Source organism: Sciurus carolinensis, chromosome 19 (assembly GCF_902686445.1).
Source record: "Sciurus carolinensis chromosome 19, mSciCar1.2, whole genome shotgun sequence".
Lineage (NCBI taxonomy): Eukaryota > Metazoa > Chordata > Mammalia > Rodentia > Sciuridae > Sciurus > Sciurus carolinensis.
The window spans coordinates 30,371,013-30,388,531 of record NC_062231.1 but is presented as its reverse complement, the minus strand read 5'-3'; the positions used below and the strand labels follow the sequence as shown (position 1 = coordinate 30,388,531).

At 54.9% G+C, this 17,519-nt stretch overlaps 1 protein-coding gene across 2 annotated transcripts in view; it reads right to left on the bottom strand.

The window, feature by feature from the left end:
* Suclg2 (succinate-CoA ligase GDP-forming subunit beta) overlaps nucleotides 1-17,519 on the bottom strand; it is a 204,990-nt gene that overhangs the window by 148,743 nt on the left and 38,728 nt on the right. Inside the window, exons 1-2 of one of the 2 annotated variants that reach the window (XM_047535048.1) lie at nucleotides 8,861-8,882; nucleotides 5,572-5,713 (exon numbers count right to left, since the gene is read on the bottom strand). In XM_047535048.1, the coding sequence (XP_047391004.1) occupies nucleotides 5,572-5,653 (82 nt within the window). In that variant the 5' untranslated portion in view covers nucleotides 5,654-5,713; nucleotides 8,861-8,882. Of the gene's footprint in view, nucleotides 1-5,571; nucleotides 5,714-8,860; nucleotides 8,883-17,519 lie in introns of those variants that run through there. The other variant, XM_047535047.1, reaches the window with a different exon arrangement.

Sequence of the window (17,519 nt, the reverse complement as noted above, 5' to 3'; positions counted from 1 at the left end):
AGGACGCCACAGGACTGCACATCGGGAAGCGGCTCGCGGGTCAGCGAGGGCAGAGGAGCCTCGCCGCGCCCACAGGCACACACCGCGAGGGTGCCGTTTCCGTCAGCTCTCCTCACTGCTGTGGCTAGAGGACCCCCCGGGACAACTGCAGGGGAGGGTCACAGATCCAGCAGGCTCCGTTCCTCGGGGCTCAAGCGAGGCAGGACGTCAGGGTGAAGAGTGTGGCAGAGGGACGCGGCTCAGGTGGTGATCAGGAGGAGGAGAGAGACTCCACTCGCCAGACGCAAACACACCAAGGTCCCGCCCCAGTGCCCCCTCCGCCAGCCACACCCCTGCCCACAGTGGCCGCCCGGTCAGTCCCATCAGGGACGAAGTCACTGATTAGGTTAGGGCTCTCACAACCCAGTCGCTTCTCCCTGAACCTGCTGGCACGTCTCACACGAGAGCTTTTGGGGGACACCTCACATCCAAACCATGACGTATGCACATGCAGCCCTCTGACGAGTGTAAGATGGGCAGGGCTCCTGGCCCTTAAACGTGGACAGATGGGTGGCTTACAGAGAAGACGCAAACACACTGCCCATGTTCCCACCAGCTTGCAAGCACAGACGGGTCTTCTCTAGGCCCTGAAAGCCCAGGAGGAAACCATCCCTGAGCACCAAGCCCACTTCCTCTTCCAAACAGGGCTGAAGCTCCGCCTTGCAGCTGCAGCCTCAGGCGATTTCAGCCAGTAGACTGGCCTACAGTAACTTGGTCCATCCAAGTCCCCAGGGGCATCTTCCAAGGCCCTGCTTGTGGCTGGAAGGCATACGTCCTCTCCAGGGGTGGGGGCCCCACTGTGTGGCTGGAAGGCACGCGTCCTTGGGGCCCCTCTGTGTGGCCAAGAGGCACACTGCTCAGCTCCTCTTTGGGAGCCGGGAGCTGGTGAAATGGTGCAGGCAGCATGATTCCCGAGAAGGGCAAGGACTGCCCTCTGGGCTCCGCTGTGAGCAAAGAGCACCTCTGTTACGTGGGCCACTGAGCATCGAGCGTCGGCCACTGCGTGTGTACAGAGGCTAGCTGTGCCAATGCAGTGCAAGAGCGCAAGACCAAAAAGAATCATGATAGGACATGATCGAGTCCATCCACAAGTATAAACAGGCTTCAATGCGTAACCCTCATGTTACAAGGTGGAATTTCAAAAAAAATCTTTTTAAAAAGCTGTATGCCTAGTGCTTTTCCAAATTTATTTAAAAAAAAAACCTCATTCTATTAAATATACTATTTAAATATGTACCTGGACATCAATGAATAAATGAATGGAAAAAGTGGAGGTTAAGAGCTGCCACGAACATTGCTTGGAAGGTGAGCAGAATGCAAGGCTGCGTTGCCATAGCGCCGGTACTGAAGATGAGAGGTGGCCTTTCACAGCACTGGGCCCTGGTTTCCAAGGGAACTGACCCATCACCTTGGTCTGGACCCTCACTCCACAGCTCACCTGCTGCTCCTACTCAGGAAGAACCACCAGGTAATTAGTAACAAGATTCCTAGCTCTGAAAGATTATAAGGGGAAGACTGAGAAGCTCATTTATACTTACAGACTCAGGAAAAATAAAAAAAGAATATTTTACGAAAGGAGGCTCTCCCTGCAAATATACACATAGTAGGAATATGAAAAAGACCCCAGCTTGTCGCATGGAATCCTCTTTATAAATACAGCTCAGGCAAACCATTCATTTCAATCCGGGCACTCCCTTAAGAACAGCTGCAAGCACACACTGGCAAGCGAAGGTTTCCTGATGACCATAATGTATGGGGCCTCGTGCTGTTCTCAGGACCTGTGATGACCACTCCATCCGGATGGGTCCTGAGCTCCAGCAGCAGAAAGCTCACACCACCACCAAAAAGGCAGGAGAACCAGGCTCAGAAACAGAGCCAGAGGGAACAACAGCAGCCAAGGCACAGTCACCTCACACCCAGGGCCAGCTGTCTGGTGTCCCAGGCAGTGAACACGACTCCAGCCTCTGAGAGGCCGCCCCCCACTCCATAAGCAGTATCTCTGTATTACCCGCTCCAGACGCAAAATGACGGCCACTAGCATGCTGGGAAAATGCAGGTTTAACTCACAGAAACCAGTGTCCTCACTGCCTGTCACCAAAGGACAAAAGGAATACCATCTTAGCACACAACACAAGACTTTCCTGCAAGATCTGAGCCACGGAACATGACGAGCCTCATCAGACAAGGCGGCTGGCCAGGCGTTCCGCTGCCCGCAGGGCTCCCCGTACTGTCAGTCATCAGCCATGGGCAGCAGCTCCTCCGTGGTCAGTTCATCCACCAGGCTGTGGGACACAACTACACAAAATCAAAGGAGTAAGTTGTCATACTGATGAATGGAAACGTGTTGGAGCAGAAAGCAATCCAAGCCAGCCACATTGGATAAAAGCTCCTTATCTGCTTTTTAGGGTGCGTGTCATTAGCTCAAAGAAGATTAATTCCTCCATTCATATTTCAATTTTCTTTCTTGGCAAAAACAAAACCGTGGAGATTTTAAAATACACTTTTCCTGCTTAATCAAGTGGTGGGAGCCTCCTGTCAACATGTAGGGAATAATTAATAAGTTGTAGAGATTCCAAAAACTGAAAGGCCAAGGTAAGTTCTGCGATGCTTGTGTGCAAATCCTCTTTGAAGACAAGCCTTCGTGGAGAGTTAGAAACACAACCCTTTGCTCAACTGTAAAGAGGACTGAAAGGCAACATAAAGATCAGTCACTCACACAGTAGGTGTGCTGTAATTAGCTGTCAATGGTATTCATTAATTTTAATCCAAGAGAGGAAAAAGTGCAAGTAATAACCCTAAGATAACTGCATGCAAGGAGACGATCCTTTGCTTAAAGCAAGAGCGAGAAGGCTCCCTATGAATTGCTACAGAAATGGATTCCATCCACACACTGAAATCTTAATTCACCAAGCCAAATTTACTCTCAATCAGACCTAAGTCCATTTTCCACGCAAGAAAATGAAGCCCTTTCTCGACGTCTTATCATTATCCATTGTGTTTCAGAAAAAAATGCTGCGCGCTGCCCTTTTTAAACAAATGTTCATGTTAACAAGCTCTCCACAACTCACAGCAAATGGCTCTACTGCCCAGAGATGCAACAAAATGGATCATTAAGGAAATATCTGCAGATCACACAGTTTCTATAAATTGCACCTTAGAACCTGCCACATCCAGTTTTAATCGAATCTTCTAATTTTATTAATATGCATTTTCCATCTTAAAAATGCTGAGCCACACAAAACAGTCCCCAAAGAATATCATCATCAAGTTAGCAAAGAGGAAGAGAGATGGCGAGGTCATCAAATCTAATCTGGCTGGATCCAAATCCCACCTCTGTTGATTACGAGCTCCACAACTTGGCCAGTTTTTAACCTCATCTTGCCTGATTCCTTGCCTACAAAATAACGATGCTGCACCAACAGAGGCAGAACTTGGCAGGTGACTGGAAGAGACTCCCCGAGGCAGTGCAGAGGATCGGGAGCTGCCTCAGGGCCTCGAAGGCGGAGAGAAGAGGGGAAGGTTCAAGGCAACCAAGAGGCGAGGAGGTCACCGGGACCAAAGGCCAGTCAGGACGTGGGTTCAGACAAGGCCCAAGGCAACCCACACAGAGCACACTGGACATTAGGTGTGCCTAATCTCAACACTTACCCTCAGGTATTTTATAAAACGTCATTTTATTTCAAAAATCATCCAAAAAAAAAAAAAAAACAAAGAAAAAGGTAAGTCAAATACATTTCAGTCATTTACAAACCTCTGCGATTAAGAGGAGCTCTCCTGGCAGCGGATTGCCAGGACGCAGACCATCAGGTGTCTGCATCATGACAGTAATGAACCACCTGGAATGAGTGTCCCGCTGAGGACAGCGAGAGACCTGAGGCAGGAATCGCTGCGCACTGGGGCCCTGGCCTTCCAAGCCCCTCTACGGCCTGTTACCGGTGGAGACCCGATTCTAGAACAAACAGGAAGACGGCGTGGGGTCCAGCTCCCACCTGGAACCTCCTGGGCAAACGCCTCTGCATGACAGAGCCCTGAGGTTCTGCCACTCTTCCCGCCTCCCCTCTCCAGGCGGCTGTGGGCGCGCACACTTCCTTTGTGCTTCCTACCAACACTGCGCTGCTGGGACTGGCCGCGGCTCCTCGTGAACTTCCTCTCAAGCCCAAACCATCCAACACCAGAAGAGACCTGGGCCAGCGCAGCTGCTGAGTTCGAAGGCTTCCTCATTCTCCCAAGGGGGTGCTTGGGTCGGCACCCCGCTTCCGGCTCAGCCCTGAGCGGGGTCACGGCGAGGCCCTGGGCCAGCCCGGGGTCCTCTGGGACACCAGGCGAGCCGGGCACACAGCCGCAGCGATCCTGATTCCTGCATCCAGTCTGAGTTTCTTGAGACCACGCCTCAAGACCCCAAGCCAGCGCTCGGAAGTCTCGCCGTTTGGTTTTCACTGGCTGACCGTCAGGGGACCCCAGCCCAGCACGTACACGCCACACTCATAACTGCTCCAGCGCAAACCCCACCTTAAAAGCATGGCCTACGCCCCCGACCATGAAGTGACGGCTAAATGAATCATTCTACGACAAACCCATGAGGAGGAAGCTAATTAGCTCGGAGGCCACATCCCCTCGGAAATCTGAAATTGGCTGCTGTCTCAGTCATGCAGCACCTAAGCCGACCGGGCTGCTGGAGCAAGCAGCTCCTGAAGTCTCTCAAAAGTGACCCTGAGTCCTGGAGTCCAAGCACTTCAACACATTCAGGAGAATAAAGGGAAATGCAGACAAAGGCCAGCTTGAACCTCACTGCTCTGCTCCCATTTCTCAGCCTCCTTCCTCAGCCTCCTGAGTAGCTGGCATGTCAGGCGTGCACCACGGCACTCGCCCACTGACCACTTCCTAATGCTCGCTGACATGTTGAAACGGTGGTATCTGAATACATCGGGGTCAACAGAAGTCAACGTCGACCTCACCCATTTCCTTTTGCTTTTTTCAACATGACTACTGGAAGCTCAGGAAGTACGTTTCTGGCTCACACGTTTCCATGGTACAGGGGTCATCTGGACAGACAATGAGAGTGGCCTGTCCGGTGGTCAGTGAGCAGCACATGGCAAGCCTGGCTCTGGATGTCACAGCCCAAGCCTGGGAGCTGATGAGACCCCAGCCACCGCAGGATGGGCCACCCAGAGACGTAGGCCAGACCAGGGCCTGGGAAGCAGAGGCAGAGGAGGAGCTGGCCCTCACGCAAAGGGACAGAGCTGCACCGGGGTCTGCACCCCAGCTTCCCACCTCCTGCGGGGAGGCTGAAGGGCCAGCTGCTGTCCCCACCCACATGCAGAGGGCTCCTCCCAGCCACTGGGCCACAGTGGGAGGCCAGGCAGGTGTGCAGACACCTCCAGAGGAGCACCTGGGCTGCACTCAGGCTCAGAGCCACATCTCCTGACGGGCGCTCTGCCGCCAAGAGCACCCGCACCCGTCCCCGACCACATGGCCCGCAACCTGGCCGCCCTGAGCTCCACCCAGCTCCGGACCCGGGAGTGCAGGGCTTACTCAGCCTCTTGGCCGCCTCCAGCGCCTCCCTGGCTGTGTTCGCCACGAAGAACCTCTGGACGCGCACCCCATTGTCGGACATCAGCTTCTTGCTCTGGTACTCCTGCAGGTTCAGCCAGCGTCTGCAGGTCACAGGAAGCACCTGGAGAAACAGGGGAGAGTGAGGAGGCGGCCACAACCCACGGCCGGCTTCCCGTGCCCTCAGCGGGCAGCCAGCACCAGTCACAGAGGCAGAGAAAGAAACCTGCGATTTTCCTCGTGATATTATCTTAACCAAAAATGTTAACCACACACACTCACACACACTCACACACACACACTCACACACACACACTCATACTCATACACACACACATTCACGCACACACACACAGACTCACACACACTCACACACACACACACTCACACACACGCTCACACACACTCATACTCATACACACACACATTCATGCACACACACACAGACTCACACACACACACACACTCACACACTCACACACTCATACATGCTCACATACACTCACACACAGACTCACACACTCATACACACACTCACACATTCACACTCACACACACAGACTCACACACATTCATACACACACGCTCACACACACTCACACACACACACACTCACACACACGCTCACACACACTCATACTCATACATACACACACTCACACACACAGACTCACACACACTCACACACACGCTCACACACACTCATACTCATACACACACACATTCATGCACACACACACAGACTCACACACACACACACACTCACACACTCACACACTCATACATGCTCACATACACTCACACACAGACTCACACACTCATACACACACTCACACATTCACACTCACACACACAGACTCACACACATTCATACACACACGCTCACACACACTCACACACACACACACTCACACACACGCTCACACACACTCATACTCATACATACACACACTCACACACACAGACTCACACACACTCACACACACGCTCACACACACTCATACTCATACACACACACACTCACACACACAGACTCACACACACTCACACACACGCTCACACACACTCACACACTCATACATGCTCACATACACTCACACACACACATACTCACACACACTCATACACACACTCACACATTCACTCACACACATAAACACATTCACACACACGCTCACACACTCACACACTCATACACACACACTCACACACACTCACACACTCATACACACACGCTCACATACACTCACACACACACACATTCACACACAGAGACTCGCACACACTCACACATGCTCACACACACTCATACACACACTCACATACACTCACACACTCATACACACATGCTCACACACACAAACACATTCACACACAGACTCACACACACTCATACACACATGCTCACACACTCATACACACATGCTCACACACACACTCATACACACATGCTCACACACATACACATTCACACACACACACAGACTCACACACACTCACACACACACGCTCACACACACACACTCATACACACACATACACATAAACACATTCACACTCATACACACAGACACATGCACGCTCACACACACATACACATTCACACACACACACAGACTCACACACACATACACACACGCTCACACACACACATAAACACATTCACACACACAGACGCACACACACTCACATACACACACTCACATACACACACACATAAACACATTCACACTCACATACACAGACACACACACACTCACACACTCATACACACACACTCACATACACTCACACACACTCAAACTCACACTCACAACCACTCACACACATTCACACACACTCACACACACTCGCTCACACACACACTCACAGTCACACACACTCTCACACACACACACATAACGCATGCACATTTTAAATGATGCAACGGAGTGAGGGCCACACACAAGCCATCAGGAAGGTGCCAGGACAGACCTCCTGGTCCCCACATGGCACACGCAGGTGAGGTGCTGAGTGGGGGGCCAGGACCCCACACTGCTGAAACCTGGTTGTCAGGGCTGCAGGTTTCCTGACTGAAGTCATCTTAAGAAACACCGAGGACTCTTACATGCCTGTGCCCCTCGCACTCCCGCCCTGGCTCGCCCAGACGTAGAGCGCTGTTTTACCGACTGTATGCACACCAAGCATCACTGTGAAGGACCTCAGGGAGACTTTCTCGATTCTCCGAGGCCCCGGCTCACATGCACCCTGTGTCTTCACCTCAGTTCCTACGGAGCCGCGACACGGTCACTGTGATCTACTGAGATCATCTCCTCTGGCACCACGTCAAGTACAGCGACCCGAGAGACGCACTGAGCTCTGCCTGTGGCTGCGGCCGTCTCGCTGTAGAGGCAGAAGTGCCTCTCCAACGTGCGCCATCACATCACAGCGCAGAGTGGCGGTAACCAGTGACGTCCCGTTCCTGTTCTACCCATAACGTCAGCAGCATTCCCTGACAAACCTACAAACCCCATTTTTTAAATGATAAAAATAACAGGGAAAAAAATGAACAGTTAACACTCATTCCCACCCGCAAACCCCGAGGCGGAGGCAGGTGGGAGAGGTGGGTCTGCGATGCCAGTAACCCAGCCCACTGCTGTGCCACGGGGAGGGTGGGAGTGGAGACGGCATGGCGCTCGCCCCCGCAGTGCCCACCCTGCAGGTCCCAGCACCAGGCAGACCGGGACGCGGGCCCACATCGACTCACGGGGCCATCTCCTTCAACCTCGAGAGTGTCTTGAAATGTTTTCTGGGGACTCCTGCAAGCTAGGATGTACTAGTGGATGTACCCAGGCCAGAGAGGCTCCAGAACCTCGGGACTAGACTGGTTTACCGAAGGGCAGAGAGCCAGCGACTCGGGCATCGTTGGTTACGGCCTGGGTCTGCCTCTGGCATCGCTGGTTACGGCCTGGATCTGGACTGTCCCCTGAAGCTCATGTGTTAGTGCAGCCACGTTCAGAGGTGGAAAGCCGGGACCGTGAGAGCCCTAACGTCATCAGTGGTCATCCACTGGATGGATCAGTGACCTGAGTGGACGGCCAAGTGGACGCTGCGGGCAGGCGGGGTATGACGGGGTCGGGGGGAGCAGGTCAGCGGGGTGTGCCCCTGGGGGCCACACCTCGTCCTCGTCCCTCCTCCCTCCGTGTCTGCCTGGGCCTCGGCCTCTGCCTCTCTCCTTCCAGCTGCCAGGAGCTGAGCAGGGCTCCCCCTGCACCACGACGTGCTGCCTCACCTCAGGTCCAGAGCTACGGACTCAGCTACCGCGGCCTGACCCTCTGAAACCAGGAACCTAGGTCAACCTCTCCTCCTCGACGACGCTCCCGTTGGGTGCTCTGGTCACAGCTGCGTGACACTGACTGAACAGTTAGGAAGACTGCGAAGGGACTCGGCCTCTGGGAAATATTAAAAAGATACCAGCCGGATGCCAAAGGAAGGGAGCCCGCCTTTCGTCCCCCGGGGCTGACGATCTTTCATCCCCAGGAACTGCTGCCTCTAAAATAGAAAAGTAGGAATCAGTCCTTACAATCTGAAAAAAGTACAAAAAATCGATGCACAATTGCAAAAAATTCAAATTTGACACGATCAAGACTATGGATAGCGTTCCACCCTTACGATGTTTTCAGTACTGCAGTCGACGGCAGTTCCTTTCTAGACGAATCCTGGGATGAAAATCAACTGCCAGAGAAGCAACGCTGGCCTCAGTGCCACACATCGGTTCTTAACTGTGCGTTACGGGTTAAGCGTTCTTCTGACTCTTAAGCCTGGGCAAGACATTAATACTAGGAAAGCACAAAACTCCCTGTACGAGCATATCCACAGGCGCAAGAGTCTCAGAGGCCCGCCACCCAACATTCCAAGAAAAACACAAGTTTGAGGCATTTAGTAAAAGCCCTCTAATGAAAGAAAGCACTAATGTTACCTATGAGCCATTATCTGGGACCAGTCTTAAAAGGCAACTGGGAAGGATCGATAGATTAAGTCTGTGTTGACATACCAATTTAAAGCCATTAAGCCAAGAAGAAGAAAGCACAGTTTGAAAAGCACATTTGAGGAGAATAAAAACAGCCACGGTGTGGCCGTGGTCAATTCCTTTTCATTAGAACACTCGCCGTATTAATTTTAGATACGTTAATGCAATCTGCTGCAAACTAATTGCAATTGATCCGGAGCCCAGCTCCATAGACATATGATACATATTGACGGCTCCCACTCTGACTTAAATGAGAGCCAGCTTCGAGTCTGCTGCTCTTAATTGAAAACCAAGACTGCGCGCAGGGCCACAGCAGGGCCCAGACTCCACCAGCACCTCCTCAGAGCAGAGAGAACAGCCACCGACCCGCGCTCAACGGAAAGCCCGGAGCGTGTCACCGACCGGGTCTCGACTCCACGGAGCCAACTGCACTTGTAAGACCTTGTGCCACGTCCCGAGGGGAGCGACTCAAGTAGCCCCTGCGTCTTCGGGGGCAGGAGGCGAGAAGAAATTCACCAGGCAAATAGGTACCGTGGGCTGGAGGTGGTCAACCGAGGACGCTGACGTTAGCCCGAGCAACTGCTAACTGAGCATCTACGCATCCTGCGCGTTACCAGGAGCGTCACGCCCTCCCGTGGTTCACACGAACACGAAGTGGCCTATTCTCTGTCCTTCTGTAGCGGTCACTAGTGCAAATCCACACCACTCCCAGTTCCCGCCTCCTGGGCCCTTCCTGCCTTTGCTGAAATCAGTCCAGGTGTGTGAGAAGACCCCGCCAGGAAGCTCGATGACTCAGGCAGCAGCAGGCCTCCATTCCACCCACGCGGACAAGCCCCCTCTCCCCAGGCACGGAGATGCCCAAGGAGGCAGAGGGTCCAGCGCAGGACACCAGCCCAGGGCCTCGCGGATGTGCAGAGCCAGACTCACGGAAGAGGGAAGCGTGAGCTATGGCTTCAGTCCTGGTAGGAGTGCGTCTTCCATGCTCCTTTCAACGGTCCCATCCTACGCTGGGTGAGCTGCAGCTCTTGGGGCTGTCTTGAGAAACTCAAGCCGATGACAGAGGCCACTTCCCGATGCTGCTCTGCCTTTGCTTTGCGACAAACTGATACGCTGCTTATTTCCAGATTCCCGCTCACGGTCTTCGGTCACGTGGGCGAAGAATTCAAACCCACGGATGTTGTGATGGTTAAGAAATGACATCAGGTTTCCTACAAAAGCCCTGTGTAACCCAGCGGCGGCACGGACTGAGTTCTCCACCCTCTGAGGGGCGCGCCGTCCCTCGCTGAATGCGCCAGCCCCAACGTAACCTCTGGATACTCAGCCCCTGAGCTTCTGGGGCCGTGGCAACGGCAGAACCCAGCTACCGACAGAGCGTGGCCTGTCCTCCCTAGTAAAGTGCCCTGCAGACGGAAGGACAGGCACGGGCAGGACGCAGGACACGTCTCCAACCACGGTGACCAGACTGAGCACAGGTCAGCCGTGCTCCTGCCTCCAAACCCCACGGGAAACGCTGGGTGCACACCTGGGGACCTGCACCTGCGCCAGACCAGGAGAGGGGGCAGACACGGGGCAGGCGTCCTGGGAGATCCGAGGAGCGCGACGTGAGGGGCACTCTGGGATCCTACCCTGAAGTCCCCCGGCTGTGTCCTTCACATACCGGGGTTCCAAGAGGAGAGGTACACTGGGACCCAAAATCCTCCGAGCAGGAAACCTGAGGAAGAGGCCGGACACAGGCACACCTGTAATTCCACCAGCCAGGAGGCTGAGGCAGGAGGATTGCGAATTTGAGGCCATCCTCAGCAACTTAGTGAGCCTGGCTCGAAGTAAAACAGGGTTATGGATGGGGCTCGGCGGTAAAGCACCAGGTTCTAACCCCCTTCCAAAGAAAAGAAACCAGAGCAAGACGGATGACTCGCCCGGGGTCGCACGGGAGCCAGAGGCAGGCAGAACCCGTCCGCCCCACTCCTGCATGGGACTTTGGCCGAGGGACGTCTTAAAAAGGGAACCCTGTTCTCCAGCCAGCTGGGGCGACTGGGCCCGCCCCCTGGACAAGCGCGACAGCCTTGCCACTGGCCCGGCCTCTGCCTCCTTGCTGGAGCAAGCCTTTCTCGGCTCGGAGGGAAGAAAAGCAGCACACAGAGAGGCAAGGGCCTGTGGGAGCGAGCAAACAGCAGAGGCAGGAGTGAGGAACCAGGGGCAGCACAGAGAGGGAGGAAGAGAGTGACTAAGCCGGTAAAACCCACACGACCCACCGAGGCTCAGAAAGCTGGGCTGCGGAGACACAGGACACGCAGGCACCGCCCTCCGCCGGGGCTTTAAAATTAGAGGCCTGGAGAGGAAGAAATAGCACAGAGGGCGGAACCAGCAGAGGCAGAGAGAGCACGGCGCCCCCCCCCCCCCCCCCCCCCCGGCACCAGCCCCTCCACCGCCATGCCCCTCAGCCCACCTTCTGCAGAGCCGGCCTGGCTCCAGGGGGCAGGGGCACACAGGAGCGTCCCCAAGGGCCCAGGAGGGGGCGGGGGCGAGGGACGCGAGCTGGGCGCACCGTCCTCAGAAGGAAGGAGAGGCGGCTGGAGGGGCAGGAGGGCCACGCTGTTGGGCTGGGGCAGGAAACAGGCGTCCCACCCCCACCCACACAAGCACCCGCACCCGCTTCCCCGAGGACCGCGGCCGGCGAGAAGGCTCCAGCACCCACGTCCTCGCCCTGGGAGCGGCCCCTCCGGTCCCCTGCACCCCGTTCAGGATGGGGACACACTCTGGAGATGAGGGGTCGTCTCATCAGAGGGGCGACTGCTAGATACACAACCCATCAGGATGGGGACGTCACAGTGCTCCGCCTAACCCTCCTCCTCCTCAGGACAGGCACCCCGGCCTGCAGGGGCCTCCTGGACTCTGCCCTCATACGCTGGATACGTCACAGGGGGCGGTCAACACGGCACCGGAAGGCAGGTTCCCATCAGGCAACGTCCAGTGAGGAGCCCGCTGACAGTGAGCTGCACGAAGCTGAGAGCTGACTTCTTTCTTTTCTTTTTTTTTTTTTGGTATCAGGGATTGAACTCTGAGGCACTCGACCCCTGAGCCACATCCCCAGCCCTTTTTTCTATTTTATTTAGAGACGGGTCTCACTGAGTTGCTTAGCACCTCACTGTTGCCAAGATGGCCTTTGAACTCTCGATCCTCCTGCCTCAGCCTCCGGAGCCACTGGGATTACAGGCCTGCACCACTGTGCCCACCTGGTGTCTGACTTCTGATATTCTGAATTTAAGAGTGGTTTATCGGATGCCCCTCTCGGTTGCCCCCGCTTTGCAGGCTACAAAGAAATTAATTAACCGACTCATTAGCGCCAGGCAAAGTTCTCAGACTCCAGTAGAGGAACAGAGGGATGCCACCCACATATGGATGAGGGAAATGGAAGGACACCAAGGGGCCAGTGATCCCGGTGGCTGTAGGGACGTAAGGAGCTAACACATGCCAATCAACGGGAAGGTGCCCAAGATAAGCACTCAGAAAGTGCTAGCTATTATTTTTAATGCAGAAATACACGGAGGAGGAAGCGTGTAAAAAGTAGACCCTGACAATCACGAGAATAAAAACTGTAGGTGAGCGCCCAAGTGATAAAAGAGGAGCACCCACGGGGCCCGCTGCTCGTTGTCAACGCATGTGGGGAGGTATTTTTAAATTTAATTGTGGGATCTTTACACTTGAATCACTCAACAATCACGGAAAGAGAACAGCAACGTACAAAAGGAAAGTCCAGAAAAATCTCACGCTGGGTTAGCTTTGAAACGCGCCCCCTGTGCTGAGTAGGCTCACGCCCCCTCCCTGGAGCCCGCGCGTCCATCTCACAGGTGAAGCAGGAGAGGCGGGAGGTCCACGGCCTCCCCGCTGGTTAAGTGAACATCAGGACTAGAATCCAAGGCCCCCGCTTGAAACTCCCCTACGCCAGCTGCTCGTTCCTTCTCCAAGTCTGAGAATCCTGGAACCACCACCGTGGGCAAAAGCCATACTGCCACCCGACCCCAAAATACTGCTTCCCATCCCGAAGTGTGGGGGACGGCACGGGTCGCAAACCGGGAACAGTCACGAGGGCGTGCAGGTTAATCCGGGAAGGCGGCCGGGAAGGAAGACGTTCGGCTCCTGATCAAGAGAAGGGGCCTGAGCTCTTCCTTGCAGCCCGGGCCATGTTCGCTCCACGGACAGAGCATTTCAGGCACCAGGTCCCATCAAAGACCCGCACAGCAAGGGTCTGCGTCTGCTTCCCAACACAAGGACAAATGACATCCTCTGTCCCCCGGAGAAGGAGCCACAGCTGAGCTCTGGACTCAGACCATTCAGAAACTGGAGCGGAACAGGATTTTTTTTTTTTATTTTTTGATTTTATTTATTCTAATTAGCCGTGCATGATAATAGAATGCATTTATGCCTTTTGATAGCGCATACACAAACGGAGTATACTTTCTTTTTTCTGATGGTACGTGTTGCGGGATCACATGGGTGCTCATGTCTGCTTCACTCTGCTGTCCTCCCTTCCCCCGTGCCCCTCTTCACTCCCCTCTACCGAATCTAAAGTAGCTCCATGCTTCCCTAGCCCCCCGCCTTATGGCGGATGCTAATTCAGAAGAGGATTTTTATAACTCATTCTTCCCAGGGTTCCTGAACCAAGTCTCACATTTTTTGAACCAAAGGGAACACCAGGGTCATTCTTGAGTGCCACGAAGTTCCAGAACCTGAACTACACGCTGGCCTCGATTCTCCCCACACAACAATGCGGGCACAGCCGTTTCGCAGACCAGCTTCAGCTATCAAGGCTCCAAAAAGCTCGGTGTGAGAGGCTGGCCGGGGGCAGAGCCAGATCTCGAACCCAAGTGTGTGGACGGCAGAGCCTGCGTCCATCAGGGACAGTGGTGGGAGTCACCTCCCAGGCAGGAATGGGGGACCTGAGCTACGGAAGCCCCAGCAGGAGCAGGCTCTGCGTGGATTTCACTGCGGGAAGGAACAGAACTGTGCCAAGAGATTGGGGGTGGGAACAGGGGGTGCTCAGGAAACAGGGCCAGGATGAGCTCCACCAGGTCAAAAGAATCGAGGTCCCAAAGACACTGCCTCCTTCCGTTTATCCTGGGTTCAGCAGAAAAGCAGCACTTTTTTAAGCAGCAGAGAAACAAAAGCCTTTGAGGCAAGACAGATGCCAGAAGGAGAGCCCGCCCCTAAATCCAAGCCGCTCGCTCCGCCAGCAGCAAGAAGGGGAAGCACAGAGGTAGACGCGCTGACGCCTGAGCCCAGGGCAGGACAGGTGCTCGGGTCCTCGAGGACTCGGGCAGCGGCCTGCACACACCCCGGTCCCCTGTCCAGGCAGGCCAGCCGGGCAGAGGGAGGGACCCGAGGTTCACAGTGTGCACAGAAGTGGACTAGTCACCCGGAGAAGAAAATAAATTAAGGTGCGTCCACATGCTGGCTTTTAACCCTGCCGGTTTCCACGTGGCCCACAACCCAGGCTGAAGTTTAATCCCTACTGTGAGGTATTAGGAGTGGGACCAGGGGGACCTCTAGGAAGAGATTAATTACTGAATGGACTAATCCACTCGTGGATTAGTGGACTCACCGGTTACCTCGCGTGGGTCTGCTATGAAACGCGGTTTGGATGTCGCTTGGAGGCACCGTGGAACGTGAAGCCCTGAACACCTCAGGTCTCTGCAGAGTCCTCTGCAGCAAAAAGGCCCCCAGCTGCTGGATGTAGCCCCCATCTTGAACCTCCCACTTTCTAGAACAATAAGAGTAAACTTTTTTGCTTTACACACTACCTTGTAACTGGTATTTTATTGTAGCAACAGAAGACTGACCAAGACAAACTTCTTCCCAGGAACAGGCAGAAGCCAACTCAGTCCCTTCGGTGCACCCACGTCGTACCTCTAGTGGGGTGGCCGCTGGCCTGACCGATGGGTCTATCTATAAACAGCACGGTCAAGGTCCTTACTGCCAAACACCTCCATCCCAGGAGGGGAGCCCAGAAGAACCTCATGAACAAGCAAATGACAAGTGACCACGGGCCCAGGGCTGTGAAGGAAGCACACAGGCGAGGTCACCTCAGGGAAACGCCATCCACAGACACCAGGGGACAGAGGGGACAAACGGTGAAGAACCCCGAGGGAGGTGTGGCTCAGGAACCAGGTGCTGAGGCAGCTGGGAGGCAACCAGTCCCCGTGGACGCGCATCAGCCACGGCTCTGTGACCACCTTGTTCACTCCGCGTCTGGAGCAGGGGTGTCAGAAAGACCAGAATCAGATTCTGGGAAAGCTGCAGCCTGTGTTCAGAGAACGAGGCCTGAGAAGAGAGAACCGGGTCACACCGACCCAGGTCAGCAAGCTTTTCTTTTCTTTTTTTGTTGGGGGCGGGGTGTGTACTGGGGGTTGGCCTCAGGGGCACTCAACCACTGAGCCACAACCCCAGCACTATTTTGTGTTTTATTTAGAGACAGGGTCTCACTGAGTTGTTTAGCACCCCATTTTTGCTGAGGCTGGCTTTGAACTCGCGATCCTCCTGCCTCAGCCTCCCGAGCCACTGGTCTTACAGGGTGCCCCGCCGTGCCCAGCGAGCTTCTTCCATGAAGGGCCAGAGCTGAAGTGCTCATCACTGGGGCCAGCTGTGCTCTGCCAGCTAGTGGACTCTGAGCCCACGGGGGCAAGTAACACGCGAGCCAGTGGCCAGGGCCACAGTCCAGGGAAGCCTCAGCTGCCGAAGCAGGACCTGGGAGTTAAGACCTGGACCCCGTCCAGACCCGGGGAAGGCAGAGGGCTGGGGACTCCGGGGGATGAAGCAAATCTTGCCGTGGATTAGCTGCAGGTTGATGGGGAAAAAATCTAGCATCAGACACACATCTGCCAGCGTTGGCGCAGAGGAAGTGATGGATTTTATGAACCTGCTGGTCTAAAAACAGCATTTCTGTAGAAACTAAACCTCAGATTTTTGCCCAAACTGGCCTTGGATCACACTGAATTCCTGACGTTCCAGCACGTCCTCCCACCACATCAGAGCAGCTGGGCCTCCGCTCTCCTAACCTTCTTCCATTGTTCAATACGAACCCCAGCGGGCACCTGGAGACCCCCCTAACGCCCTCCTACTACGGGGGCCCATCTGGGCTTCTCTCCACGGAGAAAACGAGACTCGGCAGACGAGAGACACATGCAGAACGATGAGGGAGAATTCAAAGACAGGCGGGAGGCTGGCACCCAGTGGAAGCGGCAGAGGGTCCTGAGGACCAGGCAGAGGCACCACCACAGTGGCTCAGGGACCTGCACAGCCTCGCACACGGGGCAGGGCTGGAATCCCACCGGCCGGCCCGCCCTGCACGGACGTCCCCTGGGCCACCAGGACGTCTAGAGTGCTGCCTGGAGGACAGTGTGCCTGCTCCAGGGCCAGGGGCAGGGGCTGCAGCAGAGTCAACTTACCAACTGGACCTTGTCTTAATATGTCTTTATTTTACTTATTTCTTAATGTGGTCCTGAGAGTGGAACCCGAGTCTCCTGCATGCCGGGCAGAGGCTCCACCACTGAGCCTCGTCCCCAGCCCCCCGAGCTGCCCCTTCGCAGTGCTGAGCACCTGCGTGAACAGCAGCACTTGACACTTCTTCCTCTGGGACCTGCAGGTGACCGTGACAGCCACCTGCACATCCTGCATCTGCTCCGATCAAAACCTGCTTCTTAATTAACCCACATAATAACTATGTGCATTTGTGAAGATGGATTTATGATCCCTAATATGGAGAGGGTGTCTCGTCTGGACATGAGAAGCCCCCGCAAAGCCCCTGCCCATGCAGGAGTGCTCGGAGGTGGGGTGACTGGTCGGCTGCTCTGAGTGGACGTCACTGGGGCCGGTGGGCAGGGCTCAGGCGGGCACTCGGCTGCAACCCATCGCTGGCTTTCCCTAA